Source organism: Mustela erminea, chromosome 1 (assembly GCF_009829155.1).
Source record: "Mustela erminea isolate mMusErm1 chromosome 1, mMusErm1.Pri, whole genome shotgun sequence".
Classification (NCBI taxonomy): Eukaryota; Metazoa; Chordata; class Mammalia; order Carnivora; family Mustelidae; genus Mustela; species Mustela erminea.
The window spans coordinates 118,280,394-118,302,939 of NC_045614.1; the positions used below are offsets into that span (position 1 = coordinate 118,280,394).

General features: G+C 35.4%; 2 protein-coding genes across 6 annotated transcripts in view; one reads left to right on the forward strand and one right to left on the reverse strand.

Annotated features, from left to right (window-relative positions):
• The window catches only part of GNB4 (G protein subunit beta 4), a 61,025-nt gene extending 56,437 nt beyond the window's left edge, over positions 1-4,588 (forward strand). For all 3 annotated transcript variants that reach the window (XM_032340303.1, XM_032340294.1, XM_032340308.1), the window contains one exon: positions 430-4,588. In XM_032340303.1, the coding sequence (XP_032196194.1) occupies positions 430-536 (107 nt within the window). In that variant the 3' untranslated portion in view covers positions 537-4,588. The remainder of the gene's footprint in view (positions 1-429) is intronic.
• A 932-nt stretch (positions 4,589-5,520) lies between these two features.
• Positions 5,521-22,546, reverse strand: part of MFN1 (mitofusin 1) — a 34,118-nt gene continuing 17,092 nt past the window's right edge. For 2 of the 3 annotated variants that reach the window (XM_032340270.1, XM_032340274.1), the window contains exons 10-18: positions 19,662-19,783; positions 17,908-18,034; positions 17,515-17,619; positions 17,133-17,235; positions 16,766-16,995; positions 14,978-15,130; positions 13,736-13,932; positions 9,669-9,803; positions 5,521-7,640 (exon numbers count right to left, since the gene is read on the reverse strand). In XM_032340270.1, coding sequence (XP_032196161.1) covers positions 7,559-7,640; positions 9,669-9,803; positions 13,736-13,932; positions 14,978-15,130; positions 16,766-16,995; positions 17,133-17,235; positions 17,515-17,619; positions 17,908-18,034; positions 19,662-19,783 — 1,254 coding nt within the window. In that variant the 3' untranslated portion in view covers positions 5,521-7,558. Of the gene's footprint in view, positions 7,641-9,668; positions 9,804-13,735; positions 13,933-14,977; positions 15,131-15,638; positions 15,921-16,765; positions 16,996-17,132; positions 17,236-17,514; positions 17,620-17,907; positions 18,035-19,661; positions 19,784-22,546 lie in introns of those variants that run through there. The other variant, XM_032340282.1, reaches the window with a different exon arrangement.

Genomic DNA, 22,546 nt, shown 5'->3' on the forward strand with positions numbered 1-22,546 from the left:
CAGATTTCTTACAAACGAATACTTCTTGAAGCTAAAGGCAAAGTCATTCCTGAGACTGCTTTTGGCAGTAGTTACTCAAGATGTGGATATAGTGAATATATAGGTATTCTAGACTCTTTCTGTCTTGTTGATGTTCTAATGAGTTTTAAGTGTTCTGTTCTCTGATTTCCCATACCATGCATACCATTTCTTTCCAGCTCTTTCGTCCTCACAATTGTTTATTGATAATTGTTTCAGAAACCGGTGAACATACACTTAAACATGCACAGTACGCCTTGGAAAATAAAGGATAAAGAAAAGATTTGAAAATGAAATATGGTGTTTTGAAAAAAAATTTTTTTAAATACCCTTCTAAATCTTGTATGCACATAATTGTTTAATTCTGAAAGTTGGCTCTTGTTAACTTTTTACTAAACTTCTGCTTTTCAGGTGTTCTTGCTGGTCATGATAACCGTGTCAGCTGTTTAGGTGTAACAGATGATGGCATGGCTGTGGCAACAGGCTCTTGGGACAGTTTTCTTAGAATCTGGAATTAATAGTGCATACATGTTTGCTGTTCTCCGTTGCTATCTGGAGAAATCAGTGCTACAGCCTATCGCTGTGAGAAGAAAATTCTACCTTATATTTGCAGGTGAAGATTTTTCTATTGAGATTGTTATATACAAAAAGATTTCAGTAAACTACAAAACAAAACAAGGCGGGGGGAGGCAAGGGTGCTTGCTGAGATTGAAAGGACAAGTGCATTAATTTGAGGAATTAAGCTAATTGAACCTTGATGAATTTTTGCTTGTACTCGAAATTCTTTGTGTAGGACAGAATGTTCACATTAGAGCGGTTTATTATGTTTGATTGTGTTTTTTAAGACTTAAATTTTTAACTTTCTATACATAAGAAACATCACATTTTTGAGTTTTGTAATGGAGGAAGTAGGCATTGTAAGAGATGGAAGTGATCCCACATGTATGTGTACTTACGTTTGAAGAAAGTCTCCTTGATTTCTGACCTTTTAGCTCCTTGTTGCTTAATGTTTAAGAATGCTAGCAGGCCTAGATATCTCTGAGGGCAGTCCCTGTTGAATATCGTTAGTTTCCGGTGTATCCTTCTGCCATCCTGTGAATTTAAGTAAGTGCTCACTTTCAGTCCCTGGCCTTCCCTGAAGGCCAGGGAATCAAGGTATCATTCTGAAATTTTAGACATACATAAGAAATTCTTACATAGTTAGCAGTGATTGCATAAAAAACAAATTCTAAACGTTTAAAAAATCTGGTTATGATCTAATGACGCTTTGAGTAGCTCTCTAAAGAGCAGGGCTTTCCTAGTGATTTCATATTCTGAAACAGAGTTTGTAGGTTACCCTCATTATTTCAGATTAACATTTGGGTTGTCCTTGCATCTGAAGAATTTTGTCCAGTATTCTCCATTGATAGACATGTAGATGGGAAATACAATGTGATGGCATTACGTTGTTGAAAGAAGTGTTAAAATCTAACCTTCACTAGACTTGATCAGTTACAGTTGTGTAGCAAAGTGGCTTTATGAGTTTGTGTTCAGTTTATATCAATTCAGATTTCCTATTACCGTGACTTAAATTTGAAAAAGGAAACATTCAGACTTTTCGCTCTTCTGTGATTTTTCTCTTGGCACAAAAAAATGGTTTCTAAGTGATTTCCCCAAAAGGAATACTTAGATCCCTGTGACTCCACTTTAAAGCCAAAAGAAAAATTCCAGGAGTCCTTAAAGGAGTCAGAGGAACATTACTTAGTATTTTCCTAAGCAATTCCTACTTGTCAATGATATAATGTGTCTATTACTAGAATGCCCCCCTCAATTTAAACCAAGATACTTTCCCCCTATAACTAAAGCTAAATGATTGATAATACAAGATTATTAGTCTTGACTGATGAAGTCATGGATTATTCTTAATACAGAAGTGCATTACTTTTGTAATTTAGTAAACCATGTCTGTTTCAACTTAGGTTTCAACTTTTGATCACACGTAACCCTAATCTAAACGCTTCCCAAATTTTACTTGTGAATTTTCATTTTTATATTGTGAATATGCTAGTAAGTGCATCAACTATAATGAAGTCTGTTATCAGTTTTAAGATTAGCTGATGATGGTAAAAAGAAAATGGATAAAGGAAGAGTAAGATATAGGACCAAAAACAGACTATTTTAGATGGCAGGCATGAATGTATATTTATAAACACGTAAGATTTTTATGAAATTTTTTTGGAATTAATGTTTGTGGACTGTCATTTCATAAAGAATAGCTCTTTAAGGTAAGGCAAGAATATTTTAAAGGAACGTATTCATTTCCCAAAAAGGTGAGGGTTTGCCATGTAGTTCAGCAGTTCATTCTAAATTCCTGTAAGAAAGCCCTTCTGCCATGTGCAAAAGCATTTCCTCTACCTTGAAAGTTTCTCTAACAACAAGATACTTTTGCCAGGGGGCACCAGACTTATAAGAATTCCATGGTCTTAAGCATGTTGATAGAAACAGTTGAAATCTTTGTAGATAAGCTTAAAAGCAGTTCCCATAATTAAATGTGTACTAGGCAACTAAGACCCAATCACTATTGTGCTATTTATACATAGACCAAATGGTGACCTTATTACCACATTAACTTACTAGCTAAATCTTTGCTCTCCAGTAATACAGGTTCCAATTGCTTAGGTATATTTATTTACTGCAGTTTGAGTTCAGCTGATAGTCTCAAGTGTTGTGCATAAGATTTCTAACCGGTAAGAGTAATACAGTATTTAAGAATTTGCATCAAGATTGTTGCATTTATTTGGTGCCTGTTTTCTTTTACCTTATAAGAAACATTTTAACATAATATGCCTCAGCATGTTTATTTATAGATTAATCATCTCAGAAAGTGTCCCCCCCACCCCGATCTAGCAAGAATAATTTAAGAGAACATACTCTTTTTTAAAAAGAGTGATAATGATTGCCATATGGTTCAGCACATAATCCCAAAAGCTGGTAGCAAAGACCTCTCCACCCTGATGGACAGGCAGTCCTCAGTTTTGGCACCTGTACTAGAGGTTTAGACTGAATATCCAAGGTCTCATCCTTCCCTCCTTCCCTCAGATTTTTCTAGCTTGATCCATTGGTTCCATGCACACCACACAGAGTTCATCTTCACAGACGCAAAAGTTTGGGTTTAATATTTCAATTTTAAGAATCTAATAGGCCATTCTCATTTTAATGTAGACTCAGCTGAACTGCTACTGCATGATAGTGAACTAGTATCCTAGACATACAGATATAGGTGCTTCTGGAACATGTTCGGCAGTCTTAAAGTTAACCTGTTAAGAGAAATGGATCTTGCCTTCTCCAGGTGACAGTGAAATTTTTATTGCTAAAATATACTGTGCCAGTATTATAACTGACCTTCTCCAACACTATCGAAGTCTTAGATTTAATAATGTTAACCTTTCTAAAAGTGACAACATTCAGGGAAATTTATGCTTTGGTGTTACTGTTGAATGTTCACATTTTAAATTACAAGGCAGGTGAATACCTGTGGCTTATCTGTTGATGTTTAAAGTTAGGAAACTGATGAATCAATCTTAGAAATGGGCCTATCATTTTCACAGTATTCTCTTGAGAGTCTTGAGGGTTTAAGTCAGGCTTAAAAATTTCTGCTTTTAAATCAAGTACTGTGTTCAGCTTCAAATTTCCCTTTAGCCATTGTGGAAAGCAAAATTTTAAACTGTCTTATCTCCTTTTAGAATTTTTTAAAGCACCCACAAGGTTAGACCATCTTTCTTTTGAGAAAGAGTAGCACAGTGAAAAAAAAATTAGTATTATAAATTAGACTGTTTGGGTGAATTATGTTTCATATTTACTAGTTTTTCCTCCTCATTTTGAGTTGCCTTAAATTCTGTGGTATATCTTAAAATAGGTACTCATTAAAATGGTTCATAGTTGAATATCTAAGCTAGCAGTGTATCTTTTAGAAGTTTTAGTCACAGATTGATGGTACACCTTGTATTTAGCGGATTTGTTTGCATGTTGATAAAATTTCCTTTTTTCTTAAATCCAATTACTGATCTATAAAATCCTATAAAATAGTTAAAATGCAGCATCATGAAAAAGCTGGTTTTGTGTTTCAACTGGTGTTAAGTGTTCCCAACAAAATCTTACGTCATGTAGTATTTATTTTTTAATTGAACTTCAGTGATACTTGGTAGATATTTCAAGCCTTTTTGTTTTTTACACAATGGTGCTCTATTCTATTTGTTTTGAAAGTATCTGAACACTTGGATTCACGTATTCTTATCCAAAGGCATCCACACAGAAGTGGGTTTTTAAAGCTGATTAAAATGTTTTTCTTCACCTACAGTGGTTTCTACAAACTTGTAGCCAATTGACTTTGAATGTCAGTAACATGACTATGGGCAAGGTGAACGTAGTAGATTAAAGCTCTTATAAAAGCTTTAAACCAAACTATGGACTTGTACCATGACTTAATAGTATTCTTGGATCTTTCTTGCACAATGATTCATTATTTGTACAGTAGCTCTGTGAAATGTTGCTGTGAACTGATATTGTAATCAATAAAGTGCTTTTAACCAGATGTCATGTAATGTTTTAATTTTTAAAATCACACTAAAGGGGCGCCTGGGTGGCTCAGGGGGTTAAAGCCTCTGCCTTGGGCTCAGGTCACGATCCCAGGGTCCTGGGATCAAGCACCACATCTGGCTCTCTGCTCAGCAGGAAGCCTGCTTCCTCCTTTCTCTCTGCCTGCCTCTCCCCCGTTTGTGATCTCTGCCTGTCAAGTAAATAAATAAAATCTTAAAAAAAAAAAATAAATCACACTAAAAATAGGTGCCTGGGTAGCTCAGTCAGTTAAGTGTCTGCCTTCAGCTCAGGGCATGATCCCAAGGTTCTGGGATTGAGCCCCGCTTCAGCAGGCTCCCTGCTCTGTGAAGAGCCTGCTGCTTCCTCTGTGCCACCACCCCCCTTTTGTGCGGTCTCTCACTCTCTGAAATGAATAAATAAAACCTTTTTTTTTTTTTTTTTAAAGATTTTTTATTTATTTGACAGACAGAGATCACAAGTAGAGAGGTAGGCAGAGAAAGAGGAGGAAGCAGGCTGCCTGAGGAGCAGAGAGCCTGATGCGGGGCTTGATCCCAGAACCCCGGGATCATGACCTGAGTCGAAGGCAGAGGCTTTAACCCACTGAGCCACCCAGGCGCCCCATGAATAAATAATATCTTAATCACACTAAAAATTAAGCCTTAGAAGTAAACTCCAAGCCTGGTATTTCATGCTCGGCCCTTTTTCCTTTCCTTAACCTCCTCCTTACCACTGTGAATGCTACCTACTGTTAAAAGGCTGAAAAGTTACTGCTTTCATTTCTTTGTCCTTCAAGAATGAATTGGAGGAACTTTTTCTTGGCCAGGAGAATGAAATGAGGGAGTCTCTTTTCTTGGCCGGGTGCATGGGCCAGTCTACTACATAAAGATTAAAACTCACTGCCAGCATAAATGCTACATTTATCAACTATCAGGCAAACAAGTTTTATTTTCACCTTGCATACTTATAAAAATGTAGTTCTATAAAAAGTTTAAGGCTATACAAAGTTATAAATAATCCTGCAAACATACAGAGTAAACCAAGTATGTGCAACAACTTTGAACTACAGCTGTGAATTTACATACTTCCTGTATAATTCATGGCCTTAGAGGGGCACATATCTCTAGGCATAAAGGTTGGGTTTCATTACTTCAGTGTTCCATTTCCAACATTCATGCATTTTCACACTTGATCAGGTGGAACTACAGTCAAACTGGTGATGGAGAACTTAACTGTAGCTTCACTATACCAAAACCACTATTCTGGTAGTTCCAACTTGAGCATGCATGAGATCACCTGGAGGGCACGTGAAAACAGACTGCTGGTTCCCAAACACTACTGGATTCAGTAGGTATGGAGGAGACCCTGCAATATGCTCTTCTCAAAAGTTCACACAAGTGATAATACACTTAATCCAGAGACGAGACTCTGACAGCCACTGTACTTTTACTAAGGAGGTGATAACCAAACCACTATGCTCTTTCAAAAAGTTCAAGTACTTTCATATAAAGATTTAAGGTCTTGAACTTGTAACCTAAGTTAGTAGTAGTTTTAGACATCGGTTTTTCATGTGGCAGTTGCTACATTTGTTGGTAGCGTGTGCTATTATTTGGTTATAAAACAACAACAAATGCTATAAAGTAGTACTTGGATTTTAATACTGCATCCTAGTATCTGATCTGCATAAAAATACATTTTTGAAAGGCTTCTGTGACCTAAGTAATGTTATTTTCTCCTTAAAATATCCTGGAACATAATGCTGCACCAAAAAGACTTGAGTAGCATCCAGGAGCCTTAAAGGCACAAGAAAGGAAATACTAAGGATAAAAGAGCCTAACATGTTATCCCTCTGTGGAATAGCAGAAACCATCCCCGGCCAAATGCACTGTCATGATGCATCTAACAAGGATCTAGATGCTGGTGCTTTGGTGATCCTCAAGACTACGTTTTTGCATAGCAAACCCCCGGAACACCATTTTGTATGTTTCCATATATGTTTCTATTCGTTTTTACACAGAAAGAGACACAGCACTCGAACTCATGAACATTTCATTAAGTTAGAATATCAACAGTGCCCTGGCAAATTCATACAATTAAATAAAAGTAAAAGCCACCTGGGGGGACAATCCAGCAGTATTCCCAGCAAAAACCTTCTGAAGAATAGCATTTGTACATGACCGTAACCACCGAAAATTCAGAGCTCCCATATCTTGGGCTATTTTTATCACTTCAAACTTTATTCCTAAAATTGAGATAGAAAGGTTTTCTTGCCATAATCATAGCTGAAGCAGAAAATACTTCTTTAGAAACTGATCAGGCAACTATTTATTCAGACCCAGATACTTTTTAAAGAGACTTTATAATAACAAACCCTTATACTATTTTACATCAGTTTTAATGGGAAAAAAGAGGGAGTAAAAACAGTGTATTAGTGGTTTACATACCTGCCAGGATGGCAAAAGTGATTGTAACTTGCATCAACAATACACTCAAGAACATTCCACACTCCTCCTCGATAGAGCAATACAGTTTATAAAACAACAAAAACAAATGACTATTCCCATGAAGGTGGGCATCAAAAATTAGTTTTGAGAAAAGATGAAAGGAGCATTCTCTAACTCCTGGATGCCAGGAAGCAGAGTTTTTCAGAATCAAAAACAAAGAGAGCCCTAATTAAGAACAAGGCCCCACCCCTCAGGGGTCACATAGTTGGTTCTGTTGCTTTTAACTAATTCATCATTTTTAGCACAATTTAGCCTTTCTTTACCCAAAATTAAAATTAAAAATACATCACAACACTCTTCAGAAATGCAAACACCCTGAGATAGATAATTACCAGAATCTACACAAGGATTTGCTATTTAGGTACAGTTAGTATAATTCATATTTAAAGTCATTTCATAAACAACTGTCCCAATCTTCCAAGTTCCATTTTCTCCTATGATGATCACCAAAGCAATCTCTACTGTTAAGATTCTTCTTCACTGCTTGAATGTAGAAACTGCTTAGTAAAATTCTCCAGTTCATTTTCAAGTTGAACGGCTTTATTTCTAATTTAGAAAAATGAATAAAAAACCAATCTAATTATCATAAAGTCCAGTGAGAAAAAAAAGTGCATTCCATCCAATCTTAAGAAGAAAACCACTAGTCAGGTGTTGCTACATTTATCTGAATGCAGATTAAATTATCACCAACCTTTTAAGAGTATGTATATATGCTATTACTTTGCTGTAAACACAGAATCCAATGTCCAGAACTTGAAAAAGGTACACTGAGATAAAAACCAAAAACTTAAGAAAAGCATAAGAGACAAAAGAATCCTATTACCTTACATGGGAGTTATATCCAAAGTCACAGAGTCGTAACTGTCTTTGAATTCCCTTTAAGTTAAGCATAAAGTATAGAATAACTGGTATACATAAACTAGCTGTCAGATGTCAAAGGACCATGGTATACCAAAAGTTTGTTTTTTTTTTTTTTAATACTAGGATTATACCTGATATAGCTAAGTATCCTAAAAAGAGGAAAATAGGAACACTGACAGAGGAACACAGATTGTGTCTCCCATTCTCATACTATGCCAGGGCGTGAACATACTTGAATGAGTTTCTCTTTTCTCTTGGTCTTGTACTGTTGCTGGGTGCATACTGTCAAGGTCATGTACTATAGACTCCACTGCATGCTTCTTCAGGCTTCTGCTGAAGCCTGAGGTAAGTTTTATCTGAATTACTAATCCTAATGTAGCAACAATGGAGATTCTAAATATTATGGTATTTGTTATTTTATACTTTCCTGTTAGAAAAAGGATGAGCAGATCATAATTATTCATACATAAGTCAGTCTGGCCAAAATAAAAAAGCTACAGTAAGTGCCAATAATATCATTTACATTTTACTCTAAACAAGATGAAAACTTACCTAAGTCAAACACACACACATAACCTATTAAATGTAATCTTACTAAATTTGAAAGGCTGTATTTGAGATGATCTTAAATCAGGCAGAAGGGAATAAAATTTACTTGACTGTGTTTGTATGTATAAGGAAGTTAAGGTCTAAGTGACGGCAGTCTTTTTCAGAGATGATGAAATTGAGGAGTGATGACAATGTCACTGTACATCAGATTAAGACATCGTGGACAGACTTAACTGCAAGTGTTTTAGCTGTACGTCCCAAAATTTAGTTCACAAGGACAGCCTCTATAATTTGGAGACATTGCGAGCTGCTCTTGGATGAGCAACCATATGAGGCACATGCACTGGTAAACGGCAGCACCTATTAATTGCTGCTTAATGATAACTTGTTAGGTGAGCCAGCTAATGGGTAAAAGGTGAAAGTCAGGGACTACCAAGAAGTAGTTTCTTCTACTACTCATCACTCATACTCCTGGTCAAGTCCCCAAAGGCAAACTTTACTTAGATGCCACAAAATCCATGATAAGTTGTATTAAACCAGAATTGAACAGATTAGGATGTCTTGTTTACTTTTGTTGCTTTAAAGTTAAGTACACCCAACAGTCCCCCAATGAAAATGGAAGTTAAGGGTCTTGAATACAGAGGACTAAAAACTCGTACTTTTGAGGCATCGGGGTGGTTCTATCAGTTGAGTGTCTGGCTCTTGGTCTCCACTCAGGTCATGAGCTCATGGGTCCTGAGACTGAGCCCCGTGTTGGGCTCTCTGCTCAGCAGAGTTTACATGAAGATTCTTTCCCTCTGCCCTGCCCCTCAACTTGTACAGGTGGTAAAAGTGTGCAAGCATGTGCCCACTCTCTAAAATAAATCAATCTTAAAAAACAAAACCAAATCTTGCACTTTTAATTACAAAACTTCTGCTCTGAATTGGGACTAGTATGGCTTAATAGTTTTAGATAAAGATCTAAAAAAATCCTTTTAATTTTTTAATTCAGATTTTCTTTTTCTTGTTGAAATTAGGTTTCACTGAAAATGAAAAACAAATGGAGTATGGAAAATAACCAAATGTAAAAAGTTTTACTACAAATTCACTAGTTATTTTATATAATTATACTCAAGTAACGAGACCAACAAATGTTCACATTATTGAGAAAAAAGATTCAAATACCTTAAGAACTTCGAATTGTTTTGTATTTTCTCCAACTGATCTATTTCTTTGGATAATCTAGCAATTTCTTCTTCCAGATGTTTTTGTGTAATATCAACTTGTTGGCACAGGCGAGCAAAAGTGGTTGCCATTTCCCTTAAAATAAAAAAAGCTTTTTTTCAGCAGTCATGAATGTCTTTTAAAATGAATGAAGCTTTAATTTAAAGCTTATACAGAGGGCGCCTGGGTGGCTCAGTGGGTTAAGCCGCTGCCTTCGGCTCAGGTCATGATCTCAGGGTCCTGGGATCGAGTCCCGCATCGGGCTCTCTGCTCAGCAGGGAGCCTGCTTCCTCCTCTCTCTCTCTCTCTCTGCCTGCCTCTCTGCCTACTTGTGATTTCTCTCTGTCAAATAAATAAATAAAATCTTTAAAAAAAAAAAAATAAAGCTTATACAGAAAGACTAAGTTTAAAATATACCTAAAACATAAGATATCAAAGAACACTTTTAAGAATGCTCTGAAGGAGGCTATGGCACTTGTAGCCTTAATTTCATCTGGTCTCAAGACAAATGCTCAACAGGCAGTATCAACCTCTAATGTACAGTTGTGAATATGAATAAGCTATTTTTAAAAAGGCTGAAGATGGGTGTATTTCTTCAGAAGCATAATAAGCCTTACTCGTCCCTTGCCTATACAAACAACAATTACTGAGCACAAGCAAGAAAATTTCATAAGCTTGTGACTTAGACAAAAAAATAATTTAAATCATAGCAACACTGAACCATGTTTCCATAACTAAAGGTTTGTATTTAATTTGTGTGCCAGTTAATATGGTAGCTTTGGCAAACATGTTATTTTTGCAACTGGGAGCATGCCTAGTAGGTGTGTATACCTCTGGAATATGATTAACTGATTTTTCTCTACAACTATTCTATGCATATTCATCTTCCTCATGGTTTTTTTTCCTTTCCATTTCAACCCATCTCACCAAATATCAATATTAAGACAAATAAGAATCTTTCATTATTTTCATATTTCATTAAATCAATATTTAGCGAGTATTTTTTAACTGAGTAATATATCGAGGCTGCCTCCATTAGGATGTAAAGTCTTTTAAGAAAGAGATCAAGTTATCTCTATTTCCTATAACCACCATTAGCATAGATATTGGCACAGTTATTAGCACATGGTAGGCAATTAACAATTGATGATTAAATGAATGAAAAGCTTCATTTTTTAAAAAAGCTTTGTTTTTACATATGTAACCTCAGCTGATTTCTTCCGGAGGTCTAGGTACCTCCATTAGAGAAAAGATCTTCCTTAATATAAGTAAAATGAAAACTCTTGTATAAGACAAGAGCTCAGTAAATATCTGGCAAATATCCTCCAGTCTGTGCCCTCATTGTTTCTATTCTCTGCAGCTCTGTGTTAGTACAGGCTTTGAGCTTGTGTCTGAAAGTTATCTCCCTTTAACTCTGGTCTCCTCAGCCTAAACCATTCAATACACCACACCACTGTGGTTATTTTTTTAGAAGATTTTTTTTTTTTTTAAAAATTTAAGATTATTTATTTATTTATTTGCCAGTGATAGAGGGAGAGAAAGCGAGCAAGCACAGGCAGAGAGAGAGGCAAGGCAGAGGCAGAGGGAGAAGCAGGCTCCCTGCCGAGCAAGGAGCCCGATGTGGGACTCGATCCCAGGACGCTGGGATCATGGATCATGACCTGAGCCGAAGGCAGCCGCTTAACCAACTGAGCGGCCCAGGCGTCCCCAGTGTGGTTATTTTTATAGAACTAATACACCACACCGCTGCAGTTATTTTTATAGAACTAAATGTCAATGACATCAACTTCCAGGACGTCCAAATATCCATGCTCCTGTCCTAGTATTAGGTTTATATTCAAATGTACCCCACTCAAATACACATCTGCCATACTCAAATTTCTCATGTTTCTGAACACATTTCTTCTCCTACTTACTTTCTTTTGGTTTAGGGTGTTTCCCTCTGCCTACATCTTCCTATTCCACACATTCAAACTTGGTAGGCTACTCTTCCTTGTGGGAAGTCTTTTTTTTTTTAAGATTTTATGTATTTATTTGACAGAGAGAGATCACAAGTAGGCAGAAAGGCAGGCGGCGGGGGGGTGGAAGCAGGCTCCCCGCTGAGTAGAGAGACCGATGTGGGGCTCAATCCCAGGACCCTGAAATCATGACCTGAGCCGAAGGCAGAGGCTGTAACCCACTGGACCACCAGGCACCCGGGAAATCTACCCTTCATGATTTAAGATTCTAGAGCCTCATATTATGAAGCTTACTTATCACTTACATTACTTACCACTTTTCAACTTTTATTGTAATTATCTATGTTATTTCTCCCATTAAATCACAATTCTCTTCAGCTCAGAAAACAGTTTAATTCAGCTCTCAGCAGCATCCAAATACAGACTATTATGCATTGACTTAATTGCAGTTCTAGATATTAAATCAATGAAACAGGGGCGCCTGGGTGGCTCAGTGGGTTAAGCCGCTGCTTTCGGCTCAGGTCATGATCTTAGGGTCCTGGGATCGAGTCCCGCATCGGGCTCTCTGCTCAGCAGGGAGCCTGCTTCCTCCTCTCTCTCTCTGCCAGCCTCTCTGCCTACTTGTGATCTCTCTCTGTCAAATAAATAAATAAAATCTTAAAAAAAAAAAAAAATCAATGAAACAAACTTTAAGATATATAAAAGAAACTAGTGGACCCAGTATAATAAAATTCTCTTCAGGGGCACCTGAGTGGCTCAGTGGGTTAAAGCCTCTTTAACTTTGGCTCAGGTCAGGATCCCAGGGTCCTGGGATCGAGCCCCGAATTGGGCTCTCTGCTCAATGGGGAGCCTGCTTCCCTTCCTCTCTCTGCCTGCCTCTCTGCCTACTTGTGATCTCTGTCTGTCAAATAAATAAATAAAAATCTTAAAATAAAAATAAAAAATAAAAAAAAATTCTCTTCAATTCTAAAAGAATTATGCCTTTAAACTTGTAAATGCAGTGGGGCACCTGAGGGCTCAGTGGGTTAAGCATCTGCCTTCGGCTCAGGTCATGATCCCAGGGTCCTGGAATGGAGTCCCACATCAGGCTCCCTACTTAGTGGGGAGTCTGCTTTTCCCTCTTCCTCTGCCCCTACCCCTGCTCCTGCTTAATTCTCTCTCAACAACAACAACAAAAAATCTTAGACTTGTAAATTTCGGCTGTGACAGTAAAAATACATTACACTTGCCATCATGCTTTTTTTTTTTTTGGTGGCATTTGGTTCCCAGATTATTTTTTTCACTTTTTTTTTTTTTTTTGAAGATTTTATACGTTTGACAGAGAGAGAGTACACAAGCAGGGGGAGGGTCAGAGGCAGAGGGAGAAGCAGGCTCCCCCCTGAGCAGGGAGCCCAACGAAGGGCCTGATCCCAGGACCCTGGGATCATGATTCCAGCCAACGGCAGACACTTAACCAACTGAACCACCCAGGCTCCCCTTTTCTTACCTTTATTGAGATATAATTTACATACTATAAAATCTGCTCGCTTAAAATAATACAATTCAATTTTTAGTATATTCACAGAGTTGTGTGACCATGACCAAAATAAAATTTTAGAACCTTTTATCACTACCGCCCCACAAAAAATCTCATATACATTACCAGTCCCTTTGCCCCTTTCCCAACCCTTGGCAAATAATAATATGCTTTCTGTCTCTATACATTTGCCTACTCTAGACATTTAATATTAATGGGACCATACCTTATGTGGTCTTTTGTGATTGGCTTCTTTCACTTAGTATGTTGTCAAAATTCATCTTGTCTTGGAGCGCCTGGGTGACTCAGTCGGTTAAATGTCTGTCTTCGGCTCAAGTCATGATCCCAGGGTACCAGGATCAAGCCCTGAGTGCCATCATGCAGTTCTGAGCATGTTTGATACCCTTGTTTTTTTTCACCTTGGTGGTGATTACAAATGTGTTTATACTGTGGTAATTCTTTTGAGCTAAACTCTTGTTTATGCATTTCTTATACATGTCATACATCAGTAATGCTTTAAAAAAAAAAAAAAAAAGACACATCTTTCAACTTACTGTTGTACTTGATGGCTACAGTTTGCACTGGTGAAACTAACAATCATCTGCAGTTTTTCCGTTGCATAGTTCACAAACTGCTGTTTAAAGGCTCTCTCCTTGGCACGTGTGGTCCAGGTCAGCCTCTCATAAAGATACAAAGCTCCATACATACTTAATGAAACAGATATGAGTTTCCACCCTACAGTTTTCCAGATCTGTAGGGATAAATTCACAGGTTATTTCAAGAAAGAATATCACTACTAGGGAGATTGTATATTAAAGCATTTTAACAAACTCATCAGCCCCCTTTGACTCAAATCCTTATTTTAAAAAAAAGTATATTCCTTCTCTGTTAGAAAATCTGAAGCTACTGGAAATCAATCAAGATGAAAAAGGAGCTATACATAAATACCAGGCAAGAACTTTTATAACCTGCCAGACATTTGCTAACTTGATATATCTCAAGAAGACGTGAATTTTTTTTTAGGTCAGAGATTTTATTTATTTTTAAAGATTTTATTTATTTATTTGACAGACAGAGATCCCAAGTAGGCAGAGAGGCAGAGAGAGAGAAAGGAGGAAGCAGGCTCCCCGCTGAGCGATGCGGTAATGGATCCCAGGACCCTGGGATCATGACCTAAAAGGAAGGCAGAAGCTTTAATCCACTGGGCCACCCAGGCACCCCAGGTCAGAGATTTTAAAAACCAAAACAAACCTATGTTGTTAATGATGTGAAAAAAATTTTAACAGTTAAAAAGAACTACAACTAAAAAGTAATCTTGAATACTTTAAGGCAGATCCCTCTGGTATTCAGAGAAGTCTACATAAGGGACCTGAATAATTCCTGTTACTCCAAATTATAAATATCATTTATGTGCTGTGAAGTGAAAATAGGAAGCATTGTTTTAAGGACTAGCTAGTTGGTGGTATTTTTTTTTTTTCCTAAAGAGGTATTTGTTAAAAATGTATACTGTGGTAATCATTTTGCAATATATATACATCAGATCATTATCTTGTATGCCTAGAACTAATACAATGTTATGACAACTATACCTCAATTTAAAAATAAATAAGTCTGTATTTTTAAAAACTTAAGATTAGACCTGTGAAACGCATCTTTATTCACTAATTTTAGCCAACAACTTTTCATGTCATTCTACAAATTATCCTGGAAATAAAAGTAAATATACCTTTCTTTTCGTGTCTAGCAGACAGCTTTGCAAAACTCCAATTTTAATTATACTAAAAAGAACTTCTTACCACTCCTCCAACAACTATGATGCCCATAGAAGTTCTAGATGTGAGAGAAGCTAATCCTGTTATTAAGGTGACCATGAGTTCTTCCTGTGATGCACTGTCTGGAGTTGCTGGATTGGTTGGAGCAGTGGGAGTAGAGGCTAAAGATCTGGGAAGCTGATAAGGTTGGGGAAAAAGGATTATTATAATTAAACAACTACAAATGGAATAGTTACATTTATAAGTTCTATTTTATTTCTTGTATAATTACAGTAGTAAATCTATAAAAAGAATGAGTCAAATAATGAGTTTACTATAAATATATGAAGAAAATAAAAAGTCTCAAAATTATTTTCTATGACCAATACTGAATTTTTATACTATATGATTCTACCTTTAACAGTAGGCCCTCAACTCTCAAGTGGAATTAAAACTGTATTTTAACATTCTCACATGAAAGACACAACCTTAGAAAAAAAATTTTTTAATTACTTAAAAATTAAAATCATCTACACTTCAAAATACACTATACGAAAATTAAAAGACAAGTCACAGACCAGAAATACATACTCTGAAATCATGTATCTGACAAACGACTTGCATCTAGAGAATATATAAAGAACTTCTACAATAAGAAGCCAAATAATCCAATTAAAAAATGGGTAAATGATCTGAATAGACATTTCACAAGATACACAAATGGCCAATACAAGTACACGAAAGATGTTCAAAATCATTAGTCATTAGGGAAACACAAACTGAAACTACATGAGATACCCCTTCACATCCACTAATAAAAAAGACAGACAATAACAAGTCTTGATGGAATGTTGAGAAACAGAACCTTAATATACTGCTGGTGGGAATGTAAAATGGTGTAGCTGCTTTGGAAAACAGTTTGGCAGTTCCTCAGAAAGTTAAACATGGAGTTACCGCATGGCCCAGCAATTTCATTCCTAGGTATATACTCAAGAGAAATGAAAACAGATGTCCACATAAAAATAGTACATGAGTGTTCATAGCAGCATCATTCATAATTGCCAGAAAAGTACAAACAACTTCAGTGTCCATCAACTGAATAAAATATGAGATAATCTATAATGGAGTATTATGCACCTATAAAAAATGGAGTACTGGTATATGCTACAACATTCATGTACCATCATGATGAACCTTGACAATACTCTGCTAAGTGAAAGATGCCCCAGGGACAAAAGGGCACATTTTTTATTATTCCGTTTATAGGAAATGTCCAGAAAGGGAAAAATAATGACAGTTACAGAAAGCTAACTAGCAATAGGGCTGGAGGTGAGAATGATCACCTGCAAATGGACACAAGGGTACCATTTTGGGGTGATAAGTTCTAAAACAGGATTGTGGTGATGGTTTTAAAACCCCATTGATTTTCTGAAAAAGTATTGAATTGATAAATTCAAAAGTTTTTTTTTTTTCTAAATGCTTGCATTTACTCTAGTTGAAGTCAAAACTTCAATTTTATTTGAAAACAAAAACTTTTAAGGAAAAAACTGTTTCAAAAATGAATGTGGAACAACTACAACAGTACTGAATGAAAACGCTGGAAGTGCCTTTCCCTTTGCACAGTATAACTAATTCAGAAATGGTTCTATGTGATTGGTATTAGCTCATAACTATGCAAACTGGACACAACTAGTTGTATTAGAGAAATCACATAAGCAAAGTAGAAATATTTTTTAAAAAAGAGCAAGAATCTCAACTGGTAGAATCAAAGATAAATAACTGTGTAGTAGAGCAACAACAAAATCAAAAGCTTACTCAAAAAGAAAAAGATACCTGGAAGATGGGTTCTGATAATCCTAGCAACACCCTCTGAGCATTCACTGGGCCCAAGAAACGATGGACAAGGGAAGACCAGCCCAGGGAAAAACGAAATACAATATCCTCTTGAAAATCTGAACATAACTTGTGGCAATTTAGGTCATAGCTGAGATCAAATTTCTTGCAAGGAATCAGTGTATGTAGTTTATTTTGTATACCAGTTGGAAGTAATGGCTTCAAATTTTCTAGATAAAACAAAATAATGGTATTTAAGAAACAAGAATAAATAATGTTTTACGTTTTATAAAACACCTCAAGGAAACTAAGTCCTTTCCCAATGAAATAAATAAACTACACATGAACTTATAGACATAAATATTACCAATTATTTCTTGCTGGGACTGAAGCATTGAAGCATTGACTTCATTGGTACACCGATCCGCCAAATTTCTTCCCATACCATCTTCTATGTGCTTATTTAACTCCTGTTAACATGGTACATGTGCCCATTATTTTTTCTCTAGAACATGTACAGATTTTGCAAAAACTTAAGTGTAGTAAATGGTCTTATTTTAAGAGAATATTTTTGGGTACTTTATATATAAGATAGTTTATATTTATTATAAGAGTGCACAGGGGCTAGAAAAGTTCAATCATGTACTAATTGCCAGGAAGACATTAAAATGGCTAATCCACTAAATAAAAATGTAGAATAAGGAGAGGAAACTGAGCAAACTTTTACTTTTAACAATAATTTAACTTACATTTTTATATACTTTCAATACACTTGGAGTAGGATGAAACTCAGAACAAAATTCATCAACTAAAACGGAGAGTCGACAAATTTCATCTGTCATTGCACTGGAAACCTGAAAATATGAAGTTAAAAAAAATTAACCAAGATTATCAACTAGTCAGTCAAACTGTAAAAAAACTTAATAAAATGTGCCTTTAGGGTAATGGTGATAACATTTTTAGGATTACCAAAAATATTTTCATTTCCAGAAATTTATTTTATTTAAAGATTTTATTTTTAAGTAATCCTACACCCAAGGTGGGGCTTGAACTCACAAACCCAAGATCAAGAGTGGCACACTTTACTGACAAAGCCAGTCTCTCCATTCCCAGAAACTGTAGTCATAAAGTCACCAACTCACCTTGTTTGCCACCTCTTCTGTAACTGCCCTGATTTTTTTCTTAACATCCAGTGTTAAAAGATTCATCTGGTTTCGGATAAAGTCCAGTCTATCAATTTGATCTTCCCTCTCTTCCATTGAATAAACCCTATTGTAGTAGGTAGAATAATTAATTCTCAGGAAATACTGAAATCTCAAAGCAATTAAGCTAGGGCATTCACTTAGGTAATGAACCATCTGCTGGCATGATACAGTGGCAAAAAAAATCCAAAACTTACATTTCACATCTAAAATGATTCAAATAATATTTCATTTACAAAGTATTTTCTAGAGGATCGAATATAAACTACTTTGTCTGTGCATGTAGCATCCAAATCCCAAATAAGGACTCTCCAAACACAGATACGAACAGTCACAATAAAAATAATGACTTCATTTAAAAAACAGGGTCAGCAAATGGCATCCTGAAAGCCAAATCCAGCCAGCTGCTAGTTTGTGCCATGCCATGACCATTCATATGCCTTATATGCCTATCATCTGTATGACTACCTTTGCCCTAAAACTGCAGAACGGACTAGCTGCAAAAGAGAAAGTACAACTCACAAAGCCTAAAAGATCTACTATCTAGCTTTTATAGAAAATTTGTCAACCACTACAGGATCTAGGAAAACAAAGACCTGAGCATTTTTAAAATTATCTTCAGCTAAGAGAGTTCCCAAGACATGATTATATAAACCATTCTCAAATCACATGTTCTTTGTGCTGTGTATAGTTCAATGTCCTGTATTTTTAAAATCAGTAATATTAAGGTCAACTGGTGGACCAAATACTCACTCTGGCTACTATGATAAAGCAACTGAGCTGAAAGAGGCATAAATAATAAAATAATCTCATAGAAACAGTGCACAGGGCCCGAGATCAGACTCTTTTTTGAGTTCTCACTCTTTTGTGTTTCATTTATTAGAAATTCTCTAATTTTGTATATGATGCATTCCAGGAGAAGTGTCATAATTAGGCAAGAGATTTAGGTGTATTTGTTCCCAGTAAGATCAGATGCATTTAAAATTCCCAATTTAATGTCCTCTTAATCTCTGATGCTTTGTATCTTTCCCTTGATTGGCTTAAGGCCACTAACTGTTCAATTAAGGCTTAACATCCCGTATCACATCTAATACCGGGATCACATCTAATAACCTCAGCTTTGTTTCAAGTGTACCAAGTCTGTGAGAACTAGCCTTTTCCTCAGTGTTAGCAATTTCATGAATTTACTTTCATCTTTATGTCATAAATGGAGTAACAGTGCAGTACAATAACATATAGCGTAGTGCTTACCAAACAGACCTTCTGGCTGGCAGGTAATATCGCCTTGTTTACCAGTTGATAAAAAAAACCACAACTGGCATCAAAGAGAGATTTCTAGGTATCAGTGTATAAACATGAAAAATGGGTCATAGGTTGAATATAAAAAGAGGTCCACCTGCTTTTTGGATTTCTTCAAAAAATTCCACTTGTTCTTCCACTGCCTTAAAGATATTTTAAAACTATGAAGCACGTTAAAATCATAACTCTTGAGAATAATGGGTTCCAGGAAATGCAAATGATGTTAAGGTTGTAGAATAAATATTTACAATTTCAAATATTCATTTAAAACCATGCAAGTAGGTTGCTGACTTAAGTGCTAAAGTATTTAAAAGATAACAATTTAAAACCTTAGTTTAAGGAATTTATATGGACATGAACTGACATTTTTATTTTGCAATAAAATGAATTCATACCTTTTCTCTGCTGCTGCCACGTTTACTGAATCCATTATGTTTTTCACAGTATCTAGTATCTGTTTAGCTCTGATAGTGTGCTGTTCAAACTTTGTTTTCACTGCTGACTGCGAGATACACTCCTGCGAGGGCCCAAGCCATAACACATTACTGTAATTCCATCCCAACATTTTCAGGAATTTAAACACAAAAACTTGCTGTTTGTAATGATAACCAAAACATAAGGGCAGAAAATAAATGCATAATAAAAGGACTTAAAATAACAAAGGTTAAAAAACCTACAAGAAATCAAAAGTAAAAAGGGCATTAACAGCAAGTTCATATCTTTGTGTAATTTTACACAGTAATGTGCAATGGTTTTTTGACTATATTTTAAAAAATAAATGAATAAGCAGGGTACTGTTGTCAATGTTAAAGTTTTCTCCATTAAAATTACTAACTTTATTGGGATTGCCTTTAATCTATTTCTAGTCTGTCTTAATTTTTCTCATGCTTACAATAGATAACCTAATGAAGTTTTTAACTGAGTTATGAATTAGAATTCCACATTTTAAGAAATCAGTTGATGATAGAACATAGTTATTAGAAATTAGGACTTGTATTAAAACTTGAACATGAAAAAAAGTCTTTAGCAACAAGCAACCAAAATAATATATTGTTTAAAAAATACCTACAGCTATTTCAAAGATAATCCTATTATTGTCCTTGCTCTATAGTTTGTGCAAACAGGTTTGAATGATGCCCTATCTTATTTGTTTCATCTTTAAGCTAATTGTAGCTCATAAACCATTCATTCACAGCTGTACAAATCTGGTTTCATGACCACTGTTTTTTTTTTGTTTTTTGTTTTTAAATAGAATACGGTAGAATGCATCACATATAGTAATGGACACATTTATACTATAAAACTTGTTTCAATTTCAATACATCTGAATACTATTATCTAAAATATTTACTCTGAATTCATCACTGAAAACTTACAAAATTATATTAAAACTCATTCTTACTTTATAGAAAGTTAAATTCTGCACTGACATAACATCTAAAAACAACTACAAGTGTTTACAGAAGAATGTCATCTGGTCTTTGAACAATCACTTGTCTGTATCACAGCAGCAATAACTACAATAGGTGTTTCGTAGAAGTCACATTTATTCCCTGTGATGAATTTTTTTTAAAATTGGGAATATACCCCAACTTTCCATGATTTCCATGAATTCATCTTCTTGAACCTCTTTTCACTGCAACCAGTATAAATTGTGTTAACTATCTTTCATCACAATAAACAGCTTTCAAGCTTTAAAAAGTATTCACTTAATACCAAAGTATTTATTTTGAAATCACTAGTATGTTCATTCAATACACTATTTATAACCTAGAGCCTTCACATTTCTAAAATGATTACCTATTCAATTCACTAAGATAGAAAAAACTTTTATAATTCCTTCTGCCATTTTAGCTGTCCTCTGTGGTACGATGAGGTATGAAATAAAAACATATTCACTTCTTTAGCTATAGGACATTGAGGGTAATTCATTTCCTTAACACTTTATAAAACCTTAACTTAAACCTACGACTTTCTTCCACTGGATAGCCTAACTTTTGTTCATGGTTAAACTTATTTATACATCACTCAACATCACTAATCCTGAAAAGATTAGTTGTAGGAAGTTATGGTATTCCCATTCTCTATGGGAATAGAGAATAAGTACACAATATTAAACAGTTAAACTGCTTATTTTTAACAACCAAAACAAAGCTCTGATTTTCTTTAAATAACTGCATCTCATAAAATGACAAATTAACCTCCATAAAAACAATAAAAGCATAAAAATATTTTTAAAAGAAAAAAAGGTTAAAAGAAATCCTATATTCCTCGATGAAGCAGATCTAGATATCAGCAATGAAGACCTAAATTTATAGGTAACAGCACAGTATTAGAGCTAGACCAGAAAGAAAATATTTTCAAAAGTTATTAGGCAATATAAAAGTCACTCCTTGATTTTAAAAATATACAATAATGTCATGAATTAACAGAGAGACATAAACTACTAGTTAATATAACTAACTAGTTAAAATAATAAACAAACTCCTTCTAGTTTAGAAATGGGTATCTTACACTGATATTCCCACTGATCACAAAAATATCAAGTCAACCTGCAAAAGAAATACTCTATTCTGAGGTGTGAGAAATGTTAATTTAAATATGGGTTTTTAAAACTGCATTATTTCTCAGAACTCTCACTACATTAATAAGCTTATGAATCCCCACAGGGAACATACATAGTGAGCAGCAGCTTCCAGACTGACTTTATCAGGAACTCTAATTTTCCAAGAAGGTTAAAATACTGCACCAAACCATTTTAAATCCCAACTGTATCTCAGTTAAGATAGTTTTCTAACTTACTTTTTTTGTTTGTTTTCTAACTTTCTAATAATATCTGAAGAAGCCAGCTGGTAGTTAATTATAGTCATAGATTTATAGATATTAATACTTATATATAATTAAGACATAAAATTACTTTGTCAAATCCTCTTAACAGACCCCAAACACCCAATAATATGCTATTCACCACTCCCAACTTATTATTTTTAAAGATTTTTTAAAATTTTATTTATTTATTTGAGACAGGCAGAAAGAGATCACAAGTAGACAGAGAGGCAGGCAGAGAGAGAGGGGGAAGCAGGCTTCCCGCTGAGCAGAGAGCCCGATGCGGGGCTTGATCCCAGGACCCTGAGACCATGAAATGAGCAGAAGGCAGAGGCTTAACCCACTGAGCCACCCAGGCGCCCCTATTTTTAAAGATTTTAAATTGAAAGGGCAATGCAAGAAAAAATACTACTATACAATATACCTCTCCCATCTGTCTCCCTCTCCATACAGA